Here is a 21,512-nt window from a genome sequence, read left to right as displayed (position 1 = left end):
TTACATTAATTGTTTCAATCGAAGTCCTCACATATCAATCTGAAATTGTAGCTTAACTTTAATATTAACGAAACACATATCTGTTTAACACATTCTCACCACTGTAGGACTTCTGATGGTTGTTTAGATCAATGAATGTTTCGACTTTAAAAATGTCAGAACTTCAAAAATGTTTTATGTAGAAAAAAAGTGTGAATCTAAAAATGTAATAATCATCTCTACACCCAAGTTTTTATATTCAAATGTCATAAATTGGACCTATAAGTACCACAAGACTGACCGCATATTCCACGTCGACAACATTGTCGACCCGATTGGTAATCGATAAATCACTTTTGATCGATCGGCCAATCGGGTTTGAAGAGGCGGGGTCAGACGTTTCCTCGTGCGAAGTTTGAATCGCTGTCAGCGTCTCTGCCGTGACCCCCCCCCCCCGCTACCAAACACACACACACACACACACACACACACACACACACACACACACACACACACACAAGCAACTTGCAAAATCACACGTGTGCAAGCGCTGCGTGCGCGTCCAACCAACGTGTTCATCGTGCAACCCAGGTAAGACGTTGTCATCCTTCCTTGTCACGGTGTCCACGTGTTTCTTCTGCGCCCCCACCCGCAAAAAAAAAACAAAACACGCAGCTTCACACTTTGTGCACTGGAGGTGGAAACATCAAGGGTTTGTGGCTGATCCTGGTGAGGGAGGTAATGAAGTGGAATAATGAACTGCCATCGAAATGGGGTGCAATTATGTTGCGTGGTTGGCAGGGAGAGGCCATTCCAACATGCATACTCACACACACACGCACACACACACACACAGACTGAGAGAGAGAGAGAGAGAGAGAGCATCATCCACCCACAATCACAGAGAACAATCAGTCCACAGTCTCTGTGTGTCCCTGCACCATTCAGGCTGGCGATTGCAGCTCCAAGCATGGTCTCCATCAGGATTTCTGGAAAAGCCAAAAACTACAGGTGAGTGTCGATGTTGATTTACTGCTTCACAGATGTTGGGTTCGCGCCGAATCCCTTGTTGGATCTGTGCTCTGTGAGGAAGCTGTCGGGGGATACGTGATTCTTCTTCATATCTGAGATGTTTGATCGATGAACAGAACTTCAAAAACGTATCTTTTGATAACCAGATGGATCTTATTGTTTTATATATTCAGTAAAACATCTATTCGCAGTTGTCACACTGGCAAGCCTTTTCTCTTTTTCTTGGATGGCTATAGAGTTAGAGGAACTTAATAAAGATAACCTTATGAAAACATAAGTGGTAATCTTTAAAAAAAGCAGTCACATATCTGGCCTGCCAAGAGCGTGTTTACCAAATACAGAGACGTGTCGACTTCAGAGGAGTCGACACATTTTGTGCCTTTTTTTTTTTTTAAATGATATGATTTGATTAAGGTCAACCGTGTCATTAGAGGAGGAAAATATCCAATCTTTGTGGAGTGGAGTAAATCTAATCATGTTTTTCTCTTTTAATGCTGAAATTCAGCTGACCTAGTTTTTTGTTTTGTTTTGTTTTGGGTTTTTTGGCCAAAAGTGATTTTTGTTCCGTGGCCTACATGTGGCCTCACCTAGGTGGTGGTTAAACACCAGTTTGCTGAATATGAATACGTGCAGTTCAATAGGAATGTTGAAGGGGATTCTGATGATGGACCCCACACACACACACACACACACACACACACACCTCCCTTCGATGTATTCATGCTCTTTTCTCTGACACAGATGAGGCATCGGGCGTGGGAAGGGTCTGACGAAGCACGCGTGGGAAGGTAGCGTGACACGTAGCGGGAGATGAGGACCGTTCTCCCGGTGTGTGGGGGCGGCGAAGGAGGGGACCCCCGCAGCCTCCGCTCCAGGGTAGGCAAGATGAAGAGGCTGCTGTGGCTGCGGCGGAGTCGCTGCGATGGCGTTCGAATGGACGGGGAACCCGGCGTTTGGCTGAGGAGCTTCCAGGTGTTGGATACAGAAGGGCATAGTGAGGTGAGCATCACCAAGATGGGCTCCTAACAATATCAACAGGCATCCAAATGCACACATACTTACAAGAAACACACAAAATATGATGTCTGTGGAGGTTATCAGTCTTGCCACAGTCTTGCCACAACAAATCTTCTTGTTGTGGCAACTGGAGTTGAATTCCTTCACCTGAAGACGTTTCACCCCTTATCCGAGAGGCTTCATCAGTTAAAGAAATTCAAGTCCATTTGCTACGACAAGAAGATTTGCCATCTAACTCAGTTGTCTTTTTTTTAATCCTGTTGGTCTCATCCCGCTCGCTTCCTGCCTATTTTTGTTAATTTATTTTATTCCTATCATTGCTATTGTCATTCTGTTTACGGTGTTTAGTTTTGGTTGTCTACTTTCACCCTTACTGTCTTCCTTGATGTTGTTGCTGTTGTTGTTCTCTCTGCTGTCCATTTATTTGTGGATGTCTTTTGGTTTTTCGAATTGTTTCTCTATTCATATTTATATTCATATTTATTTGACACTTAGAATCTGTTATGCTGCTGTGACAAAAGAATTTCCCGCATGGGGATCAATAAAGTTTATCTTATTATGACAAGAGGACAAAATTTGATGTTGACGTGTACGAGAGAAGCCTCGGCACACGAAACCACAACTCCCAACTCAAGAGGATTTTCTTGGCTGCTATCATCCTTTTGCAGATAAGAAAATTGAGGCTAGTTAAGATGAAAACATCACACATCAATCATTTATACGTAAAATATCCCCATCACTTCATTATGTCTAGATTCCCAGTTAGTACCGAGGTGGTCAACCAATATTGGCTGAATGTAGGTTGTGACATTTAATGTCAGTATGTGAATCACACTGCTGATGTTATTGTCACATAACTTGGGTTTTGTTGTTTACTAACCAAAATTGAGTGATTCACAAACATCCCCTTGTTCCTCTCCGCACAACACATGACAGTAGAACCTTGGCTTACAAATTTGAGTTCTTTTACTCCGAATGAACTGAAATGTTGGTGCACTGATTCGTTTTCTCATTGAAATTGGTGTCAATCCCATTTATTTGTTATTTGTGGCAAAAATACAGAAAGGATTTAAAGATAACCTTAATTATAACAGTTTCTGGTGTAGTTTCTGTTTTTACCAGCACTTTTACTTGGCATTTCCTTCACTAAATCAGCAAAAATAAAGCCTTCTCTGTACTTCTCTATTAGCATTCTCAAAGCAAATACTGCATCCGTAGTACTCTTTCTGGGTATGAAGCCATACTGCTGTTCACACATGGGGACGTCTGCTCTCAGTCTAGTTGCCACTACTCTTTTCCATAACTCCATTATATGGTTCATTGACTTCATCCCTCTATAGTTGCCGAAATTCTGCACATCCCCCTTATTCTTAAAAATGGGCACCATGACACTTTGTCTCCATTCTTCAGGCATTTTCTCACTCTCTAAGATCCTGTTGAATAAACTAGTCAGAAACTCTACCGCTGCCTCTCCTAGACACTTCCACAGCTCCACATGATACTCATCAGTACAAACTGCCTTTCCACTCTTCATCCTCTTCAATGCCTGCCTCACTTTTACTTATCTCTGCTACTTTGTGGTCTACAATAGTCACCGCTTCTACCCTTGCCTCTCTTTCATCTCCCACATTGATCAGCTCTTCAAAGTACTCTTCCCAAAGTACTCTTCTAGCATTTGTCAATACATTTCCCTCTCTATCCTTAATCACCTGGACCTGTTGTACATCTTTTCCATCTTTATCTCTCTGTTTTGCCAACCTGTATAGATCATTCTCTCTCTCCTTCCTGTCCAACCGAGCATACAAGTCATCATATGCCCTTTGAGTTGCCTTTGCTACTTCTATCTTTACCTTACGATGTACCTTACTGTTCTCTTCAGTACCCTCAGTGTCCCACTTCTTCTGTGCTAACTGCCTTCTCTGTATATACTCCTGCACTTCCTCATTCCACCACCAAGTCTCCTTATCTACTTTCCTTCCAGATGACACACCAAGTACTCTCCTATCTGTCTCCCTGATAACACTAGCTGTAGTTGTCCAATCATCTGGAAGCTCTCCCTGACCACCCAGAGCCTTTCTCAGGAAAGTGACCTTTCCTAGTCTCTCTCTACTTCCGAACACACCTTCCTCTTCTCCTTCTTTGACCACTTGGGTGGTTTTCATCATTTGACATAATGCAATATTTTGATTTACGCTGGTCACAGAACAAGGTCTTGCTGCTAACGTCTGTTGAATTCTACACTCTGCTTCCTCAAAATATGCCGGTTGACTGACCGAAACGCTTCTGTGTGATTTGGAAAATATGACTGTGACAATGCCATGGGAATTTTTTTCAACCTTGTTGTCACAGTATCTGCTTCAGCGTGCAAAGTGACTTGTCAGACTCACGGCACAAACACACGAGCGGGTGGAGATTGAATCACAGTACATCAAGGCTTCATTCATAGGCCTTTAATTCATATTTTAATAATTGTGGATCATGGCACTTGATTTTTGTCACACCGTCCAAATAATTAATTAATGAATTTATTGTTTTGTTTTTTTAATTTCCTGCCCTTAAATCATTTGTCACAGATTGTCCAACATCTTTTTGTCCCATGTTTTTTTGAACTTTTTTTGATAATCTTAAAGTAATGATCAAATTCACAGAACATAGTCTCATTAGCAGCAAAGAATATTTAGAAAACAAAACCTCCCAAATTTTTGATCCACAGCTGGATTTCAACAGTAACGGTGTGTATTAAAGTCCACCATAGGTTATGAAAAGCTGTTGTATATTTACTTGAAAACAAAAACCTGGAATGACGTCATGGCTTGAGTCATATTTAGTTTTGCTACCACAGTGCAAGTAATGCGTACCTATCTCTTGTTCATTCACACAAAGAAGCAACCCATTGTGACTCACCAGTACCTCCTCACCAAGCACTACCCTACTAATAACACTTAGCCCCTAACCCCCCTGGGAAAAAAAAGAAAAAACATTAATGATGAAAAGAATATATATGTATGTATATGGTGCTGAAATGGTTATTTGGTTGAGTGGTGACAACTGGTACTTTGGATTTTCGGTGACTGAATTGCACTTTTTGTGAGTCGCTTTGGATAAATGTGTCTGCCAAATGACTGTAATGTAATGTGCTGGAAGGACACCAAAAAACTGTTCAGCATCGCTCAAGGAGATGCTTTTATTATTCCATGTGTGATTTAATCCCTTTTATGTACTCTGTCAATACCAGATTTGTCATCAAACATTGCGCAAAAGTCTTATTTCAAAAGGGCTGATATCTACATTTACTGAATCATTTTGATTCACTCCAAACAACATCAAATTGAATTACTGATTGAAGTGATTGCTGTTTTGAATTTAATCGTGATGATTTCACTGCCTGTGTGTGACACACACACACACGCACACACACTGTATATTCTGTGGGAACTTTGCCGTTGTTTCCATTCGGCTGGATTTTTTTTTTAATACTGCTAACATTAGTGAGAAGTTCAGCAGTTTCTGTAAGAGGCATATCACATTCTCACGGGTGCATTTTAAACTGAAGCAAAAAGGATGTTTTAAACAGGTGATTTTGAGAAAACAACCTAAACCCTCATGTGAAGGCTCCATCTAGCATTCTTTTAGCTTGTTGTTCGCCTGTCACGTCTTCACTCATTCATGTGACTAATTGGCAGTAATTGGGGTCTTTCCCGCCCCCCTTTGCTCTTTTTGTTCAGCCTCCATGGAGAGAGGATTAAAAAAAAAAAAAAACAAATGTGAAAGGGTTGATGCTAGATTCACAGTTCATGGAGGATATGGTCATTAGAGAAACAAAAAATCCTTTCTTTGGACTATTAAGAGCAGTGGACTGCCCTACTATACATATAGACATTTGCTTGTCTCATGTGTCTGTAATTATAAGTAGGCCTTAGTGTGTACATTTTTATCTTGCCATACTGCCCCCATACCTTCAAAATTAAGTCCATGAAGTCACAAAGCTGTTTTACAGGTCACAGAAAACCAGTTTCATGTGGTATGCATCCACCACACCCTACACATCACAGTGGTAACATTAGCTGGAGGCTCAAAGTGTACCAGCTGGATTCCCCCGAGGCATCAGCTCCGATATCAATGTTGCAAACACTTCAGAGTGGCTGTCCGGGAATCAGATCGTCACCACAGAAGTGAAATCTCCTGTTGTTTCTGTATTTTTCAAATGTGTCAGAGAAGGGCCTTGAGTCCCATCCTGCTGAAGTCTAGATACACATAAATGGAGCGCGTCATATCTGTGGTGAGGTGCAGGATGTGTATTGATTGCAGGGGATTCTGTGGTGTTTCACAGTGAATAGAGATGGGTTTTGGCAGCAGAATCTTGCTGATGACTCATTGCGGCGCCTGGAGAATAATGTGGTGTTTTACTTTTTGGGCAAGCTGTTGATCTCCAGGAGCTTTCTGAACTCAAACCGCAGACACCAAAGCATGTGTCAACACAAAAATTAGCTGGAAAAAAGACTTGCCCATAGAACTTGATTTGAATGAATCATGTTCTATTGAGCTTTTTAAAGAAGCAAAAAAAAAGGTGATCTCCCTAGGTGGCATCTGTACAGGTTGATAAAACCCAGTAGTGCCATTTAGGTTGGGCAGTTTGACTGCTAACATGATATGGTGTCCTCCAGAGTGCCCTTCTCCAGGACAATGATTTGACATTGTACTACTTGTACTCGGATAATAAGTAACTAATTTAATCTGACATTACCAGTTTGCGGGTTCCCCTTTTTTATGTTTTGGGGTTTTTATATGGTCCCCACCACTCAATGTGTCACAAATGCACAATTTAAAAATATGTGCAAATTTTGGTCTTGCATTATCGGTGTGTTTTTAAATTCTATTTTCCATCACAAGCTACTTCACTGTGAATACTGAATTAGTCTCATAATTTATTTTATTGCTCTGGCTAGTATTTTTTTCAATTTATTTTTATTTATTTACAATGAGGGTTTAGTTCCGGGTGTCACTAGCTACTCGTCCTGATTGGTCAGTGAGGTGTGAGGCCCCGCCCACACCTGTTCAAATGACCCCGCCCGGTGAGACGTCGGTTCCTTTCAGGGACTCGACCGTCTGTTATCTAGACGTTCTCGTCGGTGGCGTAGGAGAGAGATACTTTCTTCTCGGTTTATTGACGTTATTATCGGAAAAAAAATGAGACTGTCACCGAAAATTCATCCCGAAGCGGAGCAGCGGAGGACGGCGTTCGGTCCTCAGTGACCGCCCAAGAGTCACCCCCTCCCCGTCGCAGACATGGGGAAATGGCACCTATCGATGGTGGGTCACTTACTTAAACTTAACTCTCTACTTCGTTTGAGACACTTTTCTTAGCTGTCAAACCTGTCCGTAAACGTCGTTGTTTTTTTCACTCTCGGTTCTTGTTCCGTGCGCCTGAATACCAAAAAGCCCATAAAGGCTTCATTCAGGGTGTCAGACTCTACAATGGTCTCTGTCTATAGTCTGCGTCAGGTGGCGTCGGATATTTTCTGGCATGTTCCATTTCCATTGTTCGGACGGCGGGATGACTCACATCCACACGGCGTGTAGAGACATGTGATGGGACCAGTCACAGCGGGGACTCAGACCGGACAAGGTGACACACTTTGCAGGAGATCTGGTCCCTTTTTGCTGTGATTAGTGACCCGATGTCAAGCTGTATCACACAGGAAGTAGAGTTACATTGACATGTTGTTTCTCCTCCAATAATTGAATGAGGATATTTTGCATCTGTGCACAGAGAGCCACTTTCCTTGATTAATGCAATGCACCGTTTGCAGTTTTTTTTTTTATGACTTGATGGGCTCCCTGCCATCGAGCAGCAATGAAATGTGAGTGAGAAAAGCAAACAGAACTTATGTTGTCAGATAAGCAGTAGCTCTGCAAAGATTGCCTTTAGGGAGGCAGTTTGCTGCTGAAACAGGTTATGAATTGCACTCACTCCCATATAATCCTGAAATTACAATTGCACGTTGCAGTGATAGTATTGATTCATCAGTCCTTTGATTCCTGACCCTCAATGTAATAAAAGATGCAATCAGAAGTACAGGAGAGACATCATTGGTCAAATTGTGCATTCAGTGGTACAGCAGTGCTATAAGATGTCAACTAGCTGCAGTTTTTGCCTCTGTTAAATATCTGAATTGGAATTGCAGAGAACCTGGCTGATGTCATTATAAAGAAAATTATTTCAAGAATGTTGAATACTTATGCGCAATTATCTCTGATGGAGAAGTAAGAAACATTTTTTGGGTTTTTCTGGGTTTTTTTTTTACCCATACCATTTTCTTTCATGCAGTCTGACATACAAAAAAAAAAATCACTGCTGCTGTAATTTCTAACTCGTGTGTCAGATTGCATTACATGGGTTTCCTCACCGTTTTTTTTTTGTCTGGGTCACAAGCAGAAATAGGTTAACCGACCTCTAATGAAATGACACTTATTGAATTTCCCATGAAAAATATATGTGTCAGAATCAAGGTCATAGCTGTATCCTTTACAGAACTGTTTGAATTTCATCACAAGGAGGATGTCATGTGTTAAGTTTTTTTTTAATGTTTGTAGTCTTCTTTTACAAATGGACACAAATGTTTATTTGTCATTTAACTGGATTTTGTAAAGTGGTTGCTTATACTTCCATCACATTTAAGTGGATTTTGATTTTGCAGATTGCTTTGTCTTATTAAGACATTAGTTTTGTACAAACTCAGAACAAAGGATTGATTGTAATGACTCGTGTATGATATATGGAAGAGATGTAAAACTTGTCATTGACATCGCACCGCAGGACCCTGTGCAGGAGTGGGGAGAGGAAGAGGAGGACGGTGCTGTGTTCGGGATCACGCTGCGCAGGGAACCTGTGCTGCCGAGCTCCGAGGTGGCTGAGCATCCCGCGGCCTTCAGCTACGTCCATTACCACACGGTGAAGCTGCGCAGGCTGAAGGCTGGCACCCTGGAGCGCATGGTCACCCACCTGCTGGACGGCGAGCACCAGGAGCCTGACTTCGTCCCTGTGTTCCTGTCCACCTACAGGGCCTTCACGTCCACCAGCACTCTCCTCGAGCTGTTGTTTCAGAGGTGAGCTTGCCCTCACCCTAAAGAAGGAGCCCACTATTTTTATACTAAGAAAGTATGAATGTTGATAAATATTTGGGTTTAGGTAACTTGTCTAAAATAATTTGTTTATTAGTATTCATGCACATCTATATGACTGACAGTTTTACCTTTCGTTCTAGAACCAATTTAATGAGATGCAGTTTTTAAAATTCCCATTCTCTGCATTCCGGAACATTCAGTCCATGTAATTTTGATCCTATGGAGGATTTTAGTGTGCAGTGTGATTGTTTATAACGCTGCGCCCTTTTTTCAGTTCATTTCGACATTGTGGAAAAATGCAGTTTACAAACTGATACTCAAGCAACCTTAAAAGGATGCTATCAGACGATAGACATTTGTCAAATTAACAATGAAAAGGTGGTTTTTGGCTTTAAACCCCTGTGAATTATAAAAATAGTAAACTGTCTCTTTAATGCATAGCACTCATTGCGTTTGTTGTATGTCACATATGTGCTGTGACATACCCAAACAGATACAGTGATTTACACAGTTTGAATTACTTCTGATCATCTTATTTATTATAACCCCCTATATTATCAGCATTGCTGTTAATCCAATGGTTACATAGTGCTCTACCTCTGTTAGAGATGACCTACTTTGATAAATCAGCTTGAGTGAAAAAGCAGTTTCACTGATATAATTCATTGCTGATATCACCTGTTAATACTGGAGACTTTCTATCATGATTCCATATCTTTCTTGTGAATAAAAGATGTTTAGTTTTGAATATCAAACAATCTATTTTTTGCTATATGGGTACTTGCTACTTTTTAGAATCCCAAGCTACACAGCGGCGCACAGCTGTGACTTTTTAAGTCAGTTTTTTTTCAGTTTTCTTTAGTGGTTTTATCATGTGAGTGGTCAGGCTGATTTAGAAAAAAAAAAATGGTTAAGTCACTCAGATTTCCATGAACGCTTGGGAGTGACGTCCTGTGCTTGGAAAAGTCGCTGACGCACATCGGCCACATGTATAATCAGGTTTTACAACATGCCAGACAGACATTATGGAAGATGTTTTGCGACAACCTTGCAAACCATGTCAGCTATTTGAGGAGAACCATCCGCTGTGATCTAAATGTCCTTCCTGCATGCCAGGTGTGTTTGCTGAGCTACTCAATGATGTAAGCAGTGTAATTACCCCCCCCCCCCCAAATGCAGAGTGACCACTTCCTCCGTTGGACTCATCTTAAACTAAAAGGGCCTTTTCAGAAGCCTCCTTGCTTTTCAATATTGCAGAGACTTATGCAATACTGAGTATAGATCATGCAGATGTGTTTTTAGAGCATGTCCTCACTGAATGGATAGATTATATTAACTGTCGATCGACCGGCTGTGTGCAACCATCTGGCCATCAGTCATGCAGGTATGATGTTTGTCAAACAATGGCCCTCATATCTGTGGTGCTGGTGGCAGCAGGTTTCCTGTGCAGTGGGAGGTCAGACTCAGGACAAACTTGGGAGTGTCAACCCTAACCTTCAGCTTACACGATTTCAAACTTAATGTGACATTTTGTAGCTCTGAAATCCACCTTTACTCCATTTCTGCAGGCTTTATTTTAATCGCAACTTCACTACTCTGACTTGGAACTGACTCTTACTATAAATTTGATCTTAGTATTTTCTTTAATGTCGGTATCAGTTATTGTATTATTGTTTGACATTTGAGTGCCAGAGCGCTTGACAGTGTTAGAAAATGCTTCTGGACTATGGGGCAAAAAGTTGTAATGTAAGTACACCACATATTAATTATTACTATGTCATTATTAACCAAAGAGGGAGACATTTACTCTGGATTTAATCCTCACACAAGGAGTTGTAATGTAATTACACTACATATTAATTATTAAGCTGTCATTATGAACCAAAGAGGGAGACATTTATTTAGGGTTTAATCCTCACACAAAGAGTTGTAATGTAATTAAACTACATATTAATTATTAAAATGTCATTATTAACCAAAGAGGGAGACATTTATTCAGGAGTTAATCTTCACACTCAACACTTTAGCGGGAGGTTTTGCTTGCTATGGGAGAAACTGGGTTTTGAGAACATCTTGTTCCTCAAGAGGCCAGAAAGCATTATAAAGTCATAAAAAAATGACCAATTTTTTAAATTGAATCCTCATAAACTTGGAAAAATTAATGTAAACAGGAAAACAGTACTGTAATAAATATAATTATCATTTGATGCCCCCGCGTCTCTGAGTGCAGGATAAGGATCGATAGATATGGATGGATGGATCTGATGTGTCTGAATTGGTTTCTCTTAGAAAGTAATATCTTGGAATTCTGTAACTACTGTAACTAAACAAACAATTCGATATTTTTCAAGCTAAACACAATGCACATTTTTTCCCCCCGATGACTCCCCTGACTAATTTGGTTGGCCCTGATTATTTACCTTAGGGGATGAAAAATTCATGAATATTTACTGTCAATAATGTAGACGAAGGCCAGCAGTGTGTTTGTAGTCACCAGAGATTTACGAATGTTGCAGGATGTATCTACAGGATGAACACTCAGAGAGGATCAGCCCCTGAGATCCTCTTTGTCCATGGGACATTTCCTGAAACCCCTAGGTGTGGGCCTCCCCTGTGATGACAAGCTGGCGCATTAAACTGATGTATGATTTGTTTCCCTTTTCCATAGAGAGGACCCCATCTCCACCCTGGATAATACCACCTGCAAGCGCAGGTGAGCTCTTGTTTCCCCCACTACCATGAGCTAAATTGTGTCTCGACAAAAATTAAAAACACATTTTGAATATTAAATTGCCCTCATTTGCTCCCTGGGGTCTTCCAACAGTGGCCTCCTGCCAGTAATCAGTGTGTGGCTGGAGGAATACGGTGCCGACTTTCATGAGCCCCCGCAGTACCCGGCCCTGCGGCTGCTGTGTGCTCACCTACGCCATCGACTCTGCCTCAGGCGCTTGTCTCAGACGGCGAACGCCCTGCTCCAGAGGCTCCAGGAGCAAGGTGACCCGAGGATACAGCTGTGCTTGTGTGGATAAAAATGTAACCCATGAATAATGGCGGTCATCCATATTTCTTCGTTTTTGTAGTTGATCATTTGCTCCGGAAGCCCACATTTTTCCCAAACTTAAGATTCTTGCTCCTCAGCCAAAGAAAAGACTTAAGCAATCCACTAAAATAAAGGCATTAGAAGTCATGCCTTGATGACAGGTTAGTCTGAGAGAAAGGGTTTATAGAAGCTGTTGCCCAAAGGCAGCATTAGAGATTAAACCCCTCATTGTTTTGAATTAGGGCTGTTGCCTGTTTGCTTCCTCTGAACTTTGCGGGTGTGTTTTTTTATTAATTTTTTGTTATAAACCAATACGTTCTATAAAGAACCCTGTTTATAAGCAATTCGTTTATTTGTATGTTTGACAGATCGCGACGAGTCTGCATCAGAGGAACAGAGACAGAACTCCTCTAAGGACGGAGACCAACACAGTTTTATGAGCTTTCCTGTGCGAGACGTTGCAGCGCAGTTGACCCGACTGGATGCCGTGGGTTTCCTCTGGAAAACATTGTTGCCCGTTTCACCTTGGTCCGCTCCTCTTTGTCCTTATTGTATCTGTCGGTCCATCCATTAGGAGCTGTTTGTCAAAGTGGTTCCTTTCCACTGCCTGGGCTGCGTCTGGTCACAGCGGGACAAGAAGGAGAACCGGAGCCTGGCGCCGACCATCCGCGCCACCATCTCCCAGTTCAACGCCGTCACCAACCGGGTCATCACCTCGCTCCTTTGCTCGCCCTCTCCTAACCCGCCTGCTTCCTCTCCCACCTCATCACCTCACTCCGCTGCTGCCTTTTCGAACTCCTCCCCCAGCCAAGCTTCCCCCCGCACCTCACACACGAACCCAGCTCACAGGGCGCGCATCATCGAGAGGTGGATCGCTGTTGCACAGGTCAGGCTCCTATATGTTAAAATGTGGCAGTATAAAAGGACTTCTGAGAAATTGTTGAAAGTGACGTGACAGAAGCCTACTGCGTTCCGCAGGAGTGCAGACAGCTGAGGAATTTCTCCTCATTGCGAGCCATTCTGTCAGCCCTGCAGTCCAACGCCGTTTACCGCCTGAAGAAGACCTGGGCTGCTGTCGCCAGGTGATCACCCAGTACAGTTGGAAAACGGTTAACAGATCTATTTCTGGGGAGAGAAAAAAATATTTTGCTGGGAAAATGTAAAGGAGATTCAGCCTCTATAACTGTCTCCTTTTTAAGGAACGATATCTTTGTGGGGGATTCAGGTTTTAATCTCCCTTAAGGCTGAAAACTCAACTGGCAACAAATTGTCTGCTTTCAGAGACAGCATGGTCGCTTTTGATCATCTGTGCCAGACTTTTCCAGATGAGAACTGTGTGCTGACCAGCAGAGAGATCCTGACTGAGGTTTGTGCTTGCTTTATGACACATTCTTTGGAGGGGGGTCTTACGTCAGTGTGGGTGGGATATTCAAGTTGGGTAAGAGAACATTAGCATAATAAATCTGTATTTAAAAGGTGCGATATGCAGTGGGATGTTGTTCTACCATATGGAACATTGCACATTTTTTCCCTTATTTGTGAAGAATTTCATGAAAGTCTTGCCATTTTGCATTGTAAAGCTTTAGTACCAGCCTTCTAATGGTTCATTTATTAATCCCCAGCTTATCTTTATCTTTTTTAATATGTGCTGAATGAATGTGTACGCTCCCCGTAGTCCCTTCATGCCAATATCTGGTTGTTTGTTTAGTGCTTTTATCAGCAGTACAGTAAAGTTTTTGTTTTTTTTTCAAAGAGGCTGTCGCTAGGATGTTATCCAGTCCCCGTACCTGTGAGCTCCCTCAGGGAGGCTGTTATCGGGCTTGGAAATTATGGCGCTTCAGTTTCCCAAAACTAGACGACCCCAGGGCAGCGTTTGGCTGCTCTGACAGGGCTGGACGACACAATGGTAGAGTTAATGAGACATTAGAAGTGTGTCCACGGGGAGGGATTAGACACCGTCTCTATGACAACAGTGAAACTTTTGCTTGATCTCACCTCCCTACGTGTTATCCCACATCCAGCGAAGAAGTTGGCAAGGTTCGGCCAGCACGGAGGAGAACAGCTTTGTTCTCCCCGGGTATGAAAGAGCTTGCTGCTCTGCAGTTATCTGCGTTTACCCAGACTTCCCCAATGTAAAAAAAAATAATAATGCAATGTGGTTACTTCTATCATTTGCATCAATTTTTTTTCCTCTAATAAATCAACTTAGCTCATATATCCAAAGTTTGAAGGATGTGGATGGGTCATAGAAAGTCTGTCCTCCAGAAAAAAATACAAACATTACTTTAAAATCTCTGAACATAAGCACTGATTTAAAAGAAATATTTATATATCCTGAATCAATACACCAAGCTCACAAATTAAAATCCGCTCCATTTACCAACCAAACACAAACATTTTTATAGACTAAAATTCTAATTTACAAGATCAAGCGCCATCTGCAATCTGTAGATAAAAGATGGGTGTGAATAATGGCATTTACTAAGAGGCTGTTACATAATCTTTACCTCCCAACCTATCCAGCCATTTCAACCTCAAAATGCAAAATCCACTCTGAATATAAATATGTGAAATGTTTTAATACTTTATAAGCATTAAACAAAAGATTATGTAAAAAACTCGTTGTTCCCTTTTTCTATTGTACTTTTTCATTCTATCGGTGATCCTTTTACTACAAAAGAGGACCTTAAGCCTGAAAGGGGGCAGAAGGGGAGGTTTGTTTATTTTTGCTCTCAGCTATTTGAGAGAAAGTCTTATCTAACGCAAACAGGGATGGATGTGATTGGCATTTCACATGTACAGCCGTAAACCCGTCGGCGCGGCGGGAACACACTCCCACATCCCGCGGCACCCAGTCGGCAGGTGCTCCTCACTGAAAAGAACAATTATGTAACGCGTCGACACACCAAGCATTCCGACAGGAACGCTGAGCTGCCAGTATGTCGCTGAAGGCTGCCTTGTTTGTTTCCTCGCAGGATGGGAGTCAACCAGAGGGCAGCGTCGCTTCCAGCTCCAAGACTCCCCCTTTCTGCTCCAAGCAGACGGTGAGACCTCCTCACATGTTTAAAATTAAATAAATCAAAAAGGATTTAGAAAAATTACATATCCCGCATATCTGTAGAAGTGATTTTTTTTTTTTTTTTTTTTTTTTTTTTTTACCTGGGTCATCAGTAACACATAAGTATCAGATTTGCCCTCCACTTTCTGCTAGGATGTAATGCAAAGCATTAACAACCTAAACAGCTCGTGTGATATTTGCCCCGTGCAGGAAGGATGTAAGGCTTACATCCTCCAGTCGGTCTACATTGTTTTTGGTATGAGCAGAATTGGTCAAAGCCCGTACGCCCGGCTTTGCCTGAGAGCGTCCCTGAGTTAAAGTTTATGACACTATATTCATTGTTATCATACAGCTATTGACTTGTTTTCTTATTCTTTTTAATTTGCTTGCGTCAGTGGAGTTATATAATTATAGTATTTTTGATGCACAGGTGTCATTTTTGGCATAAAAAAATTCAATGAGCAAATCGGTGACCTGTTCTCGGAAATGCCTCAGATGTCTGAATATAAACCTTTGGACTTTTGTCCTCAGAATCCTAAAAGTGGCATTGTGCCTTACCTGGGCACTTACCTGACTGTCCTCACCATGCTGGACACAGCGCTCTCTGACACTGTGGAGGTAAGTACAAGATTACTCACAGGTCCGTCCACGCACTGTGTTTCTTTTCTGATATCTAAGTAGTTTTATGACGTGGAAGTGTGACCCCCGGTGTCTCTTTACCTTTTTCCAAAGGGTGGACTGATCCACTTTGAGAAGCGCAGGAAGGTAGGTTTCACCTCCAAGTGATGTCTTTCCTTAACCCTTTCGATGTCTCATGGGGTTTAACACTATATTGCTGAATTAAATAGTATTACTCTCCTCCAGGAATTTATTTTCCCTCTTTTTTTTGTCTTGTAGGAGTTTGAAATTCTCTCTCAAATTCGGCAGCTTCAGGCATCCTGCTCCCACTACAAGTTTCCCATCAACCCTCAAATCACCAGCTGGCTGCAGGCGCACATACTCCTCACAGACCAGAAGAGGTGAGAGGCACCTTTACACCTCTGAGTTGAATCTTGAAGACTTCTGAAGCTTAATTTTTTTCAAAAAGTTCTTATTTTACCCTTCATGTCCCGCAGCCACGATCTGTCTCGTGACCTCGAGCCCCCTGTTGACCCCTGTCCAACCTCTCCCAACTCATGGAGCAGTCGTCTGCTGACTCGGAAGGCCATCCCGTAAGTTTGGAAATCTACCTCAGGCATTTTACCTTTCAACCACATCTGCCCTGTTAGGACCCACGTCCACATATCTTCTCATCTCCGACCTCCACAGCCTTGGGGGGAAAAAAAAGAGCTCATTGGAACCTTGATTCACAAGCATATCAGCTTACCAAATTTCCAAGATTCAAGCCATTGTTCAGTGTATTTATTTTTTTATTACATAAATTATTAGTCGTATTTATTTTTCTTTTTTTTTAATTTTTTTTTTTTTTAGGTTCATCATTTATTTTCCCTTTATGATACGAGCCAAGGTCTGAGCTGAGAGCAAGCAGGATGAGTGTGTTGGTGTCAGGCTGTAAAGTGCCGTTTAAAAAAAAAAAAAAAAAAAAAGGAACCCACCGCCCACCACTAGGTAGCCCAGCGAAAAGCATCAAAAACATGAGCAAGGTGTGCGTGCTGTCGACTTATCCATGAGCAGATGGAAAAGGTGCTATTTGGGGAGATATCGTGACCAAGAGCCTCATCAGTGTGCAGTAAGATAAGATAAACTTCATTGATCCCCATAGGGGAAATTCCTTTGTCACAGCAGTGTAAGAGTTATAATGTTAAAAATAAAAATAAATAAATATGAATATAAATAGAAAGGCAGAAGACAGGAGATAGCAAGACAAGACAAGAATAAATAAATCCACGAATAAATAGACATGTAAATAGACAACAGACAACAACATCAGGGATGACGATGGGCAACATCAAGGAACAGTCAGGGTGAAAAATACACAACTAGAACTTAACAACAATATAAATAGCATATAAATAACACCGCCCCACCAGCACACTATACCGAAGAAGAGTGCGCTGGCTACCATAGTCTGGTAGAAGGTCTTGAGAAGGCCGCTACAGACACTGAACGACCTCAGTCTCCTCAGGAAGAACATCCTGCTCTGACCCTTCCTGTAGAGTGTATCAGTTAGATAGCACAACGCATTTACGGGATTTCGGCTCAGCAGACGCCAGGAACAGCAATGGACGAGGCATCGGAAGAGTCGTTCAAAGCCAATCGGGATGGATCGCTCTTTTAAAAAGAGGGCCGGCAGTCACTCTGTCGCTAAATTTGATTTAGCGATAAAGGGTGCAAGTTCCACTTATCAATACATTGTAGCATTAAATGTGTAGCGAGTAAGTCAAGTGATAGAGCACAAAACCTCCCCTGACCCCTTCTGCCGATATCTGAAGGTAAATACACTTTAAAAAACCAGTTTATTTCTTTACATTTTCTTTTATTATGTATAATCATTTTCTGTACATTATTTGTTATTTATAAAGTACATTTGTAAAATTAAAAAACTCTTAAACATTGGGGGCTGGACTGGATTAATAGTGTTTCAATTCATATCAACATATTCCTGTACTGACTTTTTATATCCAAAGCATTAACCAATCACCTATTGGTCCCAAAACACTGCAAAAGATGGAGAGGCATTACCTTGTAGATGGAAAATACAGTTGTTTCAAAACCACTGGACTTTTACTAAGTAAATGACGCAGATATAGAACAAGCCTAAATATAACACGATATTAACATCTACAGTCACAAGTTTCTAATCACAACAGCATTAAACCGTCCTGGTAAAAATGTGACAACCTGCAGACGGCCAAATACTGATTTCACATATAAAATATTGGCCTGTTTGGATTGAAATGTGAAAGCCGATCTCAGAGGCGAATAACCCGGCGGACCGTTCCGTCTTTGTCAAATCATGTAAAAGCAGGAGTGAGAGAAGTCTGATATTTTGAGAATGCAACTTCTTTAGCATGTCTTCGTTTGCATGCACGTTCAGATTGCGATCAGCCAGCGACAGCTCTCTGAGGAAGACCCACGCCGACCAGATCAGCGTGTCATCCTCTGGTTCCAGCAGCTCGGACATGGAGGACGGCTCCTCCCCCCAGCCCTCCCCGCTCAGACTCAAACTGAAGGTAGGAGCGCTCCCCTCCACAGAAAACTGTGCGCTGTGTGTCTCTCGTGCCCGAGTTACCTTTTTTCGCTCTGTTGACAGCATTCCGTAAACAGAAATTAATCTGGCGTCTTCCTTTCCTCCTCCCAGTCTCTCTCCGGTTCCCTCCACAACGTAGCAGAGGACTACATCTCCATGTCCTCCGCCTCGTCCTCTCCGAGTCTCTCCAGCTGCTCTCAGCCGGACCTCAGCTCTTCCTCCCCGGCTCTGAGCCCCGAGTCCTCCTCCTCTTCCAGCAGCTCGCCTCAAGCCGTCCTGCCCGTCTATAACAAACAGGTCGCTGATTCCTGCATCGTCAGAGTCAGCGTGGAGTGCGTCAGCAACGGAGCGGTCTACAAAAGCATCCTGGTGAGGACTGTTTTATTATCCCGTCTTATATGACAGGGAAAGAAGATGTACATGTGTGGTCGATCTAGAACCAGGTCAGGTGACTTTCAAGCAGGTCCAAAATTCAACTCGTGCAAAACCACATCAAAATGATTTAAAGCCATGGCTAAGTTGTTGCATCCTAAGATGTTCCTCTGGCAAAAGTGTGTCCATAATAAAAGTTCAAATATCAAACGGTATCGGAAAATGATGCGACTTGTGCAGACCGGTGGATCGTCCCAATTTCCGAAGTCACAGTGGCTATATTCGCCGTTTTAGAAACATGTTTGGTCTTACAACAGTTGAAAGAACAGCAAAAAAAAACACATTTTTGCATCCTTTCGCTGTGCGTGTGACCTCCTCCAGCTGACCAGCCAGGATCACACTCCTCAAGTCATCCTGAGGGCTCTGGAGAAGCACAACCTGGAAGGCGTTAGCTGCCATGACTTCATCCTTTGTCAGATGCTCAGCAATGGAAAAGGTAAAAATGATCCCTCGCCGACACAAGAGAGAAAAAAGGAGACCGTAAAATGACACTTCATTCGTCCTTTCGACGCAGAGCTCCAGGTCCCTGACAAAGCCAACGTGTTTTACGCCATGTGCACCACGGCCAACTACGACTTTGTCCTGCGCCAGCGTTGGAGAAGCCACGGCAAACACTTTGGCCCGTCGCCGAGTCCCGGGCCTCAGCCCAAGAGCCGCTACGCCAAGTGAGAAGCCCCTTTTCCCGACTGGATGTCAAGAGCTACGTGGAGGTGACAGGAGGAACTGCGTGCCCCAACTTTGTGCGCGCTCCTCGCTTATAACTGGCATTGTGCAGCACAGGCGGGTAAACAGAATTTCAGGATATAAGGAAGGAATTACCTGCTGTCAACAGGACTGGGAAAAGTGCAGGATGATAAGGATCTCTCATGTCATACTTTAAATCACATTCCTCGGATGCAGATACCTGCACCGCTGAGCACGTGTTCACAATACACCGAAGCCGGAGGGGGTGAGCTTTCACTGCACTTCACTCGATACAAACGGGAGAACCAGCTGGTCTGAAGGAACGCCCACGTGGCTCAACTCCGGAGGGACGTGTTGAATTGGCGGTCGGAGCCAAAAAGACAACTGGGCTCTCACAGACGGAACGAAGAACAAATATAGACGTTGAAAACGCGATGGCTGCCGCCGGGACGCAGACTGAAGTCCGGTTTAAGTCTTGACACTATTGTGGAGAACGCTGAAATATCCCAGCGGTGTTTAAAACACTGACTTTGTTACATTTAAAGACTAACCCCACAGTACTCCTCAGTAATTGACTAACAGGGTAATGTCAATAATTTTTTTTTTTTTTAATTTATTTATTGTTATTTCTTTCCATTTTCCTCCACAAGCCGGGTCAGATTAAACCACAACGAACAAATGAATGGAGGATCTTCCACTTACAAAATTCAGGTTTGGGCTTGAATGCAGCCTCCCAAGTCTTGCTGGATGTTTTTCAACGCGCACGATCGTCGGGCTGCTTGGCGACGCCCGCCGACACGCAGACGACTCGTTTACAAATGAAAAGATGGTCAACTGAAGAACCCAGGAGATTTTTCTACAACGACTCAACAACCCAGTGAGAAATCCTGAAGTTGGAGATGAAGCCAATCTGTATCGAAACATGGCTTTGACCCGCCTAGCATGAAAAGACTATAATTTAAACAATTCTGTCACAAACTCACTGTATATAACACACTTTAGTCTAAATAAGATTATTACAGTCCATGTAAATCTTGTTTGATTCTGTTGTTCAGGATTTTAAGGTTTTAATGTGACTATATGAACATAATTTATTAAGAATTTCAGTATTCTGCTCTTACAACAGGTGGCGTTTCTTAAAAAGTGTTGTTGGGGAATCCTGCTGTGGCCACTGCCACTGACACAACACAGCTGTCCGTCTGACTGTTTGTTATATTTAAATGTCTGTTGTTCCGTTCCACCATCATGAAATGAAGGGGACGGATGTCCGGGCAGAAGCTGCGCATGTAAAGCAAATTAGAAACCGTGGACTCATTTCTCATTTGCCAACTTAATGATGGTGACCGTAGCCCCTTCTCCAAGAGCGGAGCACATCTGTGTTCTCGCACGATTACGTAAACGAGGTATTGAGGGGAAGAAGAACGCTCCTTGCATGTGAAAACGAAATGTCCCAGTATGTGAACATGTGTTCCAAAAGCTATTGGCGATGTGTGGAATGAATCCGTAACAAGGATGCTGCTGAGCTCTGTGCAGGATTCTGCGTCAGTGAGTCAAAGGTGGTCGTGACTGTGAGTCAAGTGAAGTATGTGAAGGCGAACTTTTCTCTCCGACAATTTTTTTTACATTTTGTTTTTTTTTCCAGTCATGTTCTGTCTCCCTTCCATTGTGTTAGTGATGTCAAAATTGCCATAATATAAGCTTACATGTGTCATCTCATTTTCTCTCAACATATTCTTCCTATATTTTATCCGAGCACTTACTGTATGTTGTAGTTTAGACATCTACTAATAAAGACAATTGAATTTATTGATAGTGCCTCAATATTTTTGAAGTATCTTTGATTTTTTTTTTTTTTTTTTACATTAAGCTAAATAACCAAATAATGTTTTTTTTTTGTTGTTTTCTTGAAGTATTTAGTGAATAAAGTTTATATAAAGTCCTGCTTTCCGAGTTAA

At 42.3% G+C, this 21,512-nt stretch overlaps 1 protein-coding gene across 2 annotated transcripts; it reads left to right on the top strand.

The window, feature by feature from the left end:
• The first annotated feature begins 903 nt into the window (after window positions 1–903).
• rgl3a (ral guanine nucleotide dissociation stimulator-like 3a) lies at window positions 904–21,363 on the top strand. 2 transcript variants are annotated; one of them, XM_086142249.1, is made up of 18 exons: window positions 904–990; window positions 1,753–2,010; window positions 8,846–9,135; window positions 11,822–11,866; window positions 11,978–12,147; window positions 12,562–12,680; window positions 12,768–13,079; window positions 13,172–13,275; window positions 13,475–13,559; window positions 15,169–15,237; window positions 15,783–15,869; window positions 15,984–16,016; window positions 16,149–16,270; window positions 16,367–16,462; window positions 18,289–18,424; window positions 18,553–18,810; window positions 19,195–19,309; window positions 19,388–21,363. In XM_086142249.1, the coding sequence occupies exons 2-18, from the start codon at window positions 1,822–1,824 to the stop codon at window positions 19,540–19,542; spliced, it is 2,385 nt and encodes a 794-aa protein (XP_085998375.1). In that variant the 5' UTR covers window positions 904–990; window positions 1,753–1,821; the 3' UTR covers window positions 19,543–21,363. The 2 variants fall into 2 exon arrangements, with proteins under 2 accessions (XP_085998375.1, XP_085998376.1); XM_086142250.1 differs by lacking the exons at window positions 904–990; window positions 1,753–2,010 and adding an exon at window positions 7,143–7,338.
• The last annotated feature ends 149 nt before the right edge of the window (window positions 21,364–21,512 follow it).

This window comes from Fistularia commersonii, chromosome 35, assembly GCF_037954325.1.
Source record: "Fistularia commersonii isolate RoL2024-O1a breed Wild chromosome 35, RoL_Fcom_v1.0, whole genome shotgun sequence".
Taxonomy (NCBI): domain Eukaryota; kingdom Metazoa; phylum Chordata; class Actinopteri; order Syngnathiformes; family Fistulariidae; genus Fistularia; species Fistularia commersonii.
Note: the sequence above shows the minus strand (reverse complement) of the source record. Positions and strands in the feature narration are given on the sequence as shown.

Excerpts from the sequence above, each read along its gene's own strand:
- rgl3a (XM_086142249.1), top strand. The coding sequence starts at position 1,822 with ATGAGGACCGTTCTCCCGGTGTGTGGGGGCGGCGAAGGAGGGGACCCC. Across the intron at positions 13,080-13,171 it reads GGTGGATCGCTGTTGCACAG|GAGTGCAGACAGCTGAGGAA; the intron begins GTCAGGCTCCTA and ends TGCGTTCCGCAG. Across the intron at positions 16,463-18,288 it reads CTGACTCGGAAGGCCATCCC|ATTGCGATCAGCCAGCGACA; the intron begins GTAAGTTTGGAA and ends ATGCACGTTCAG.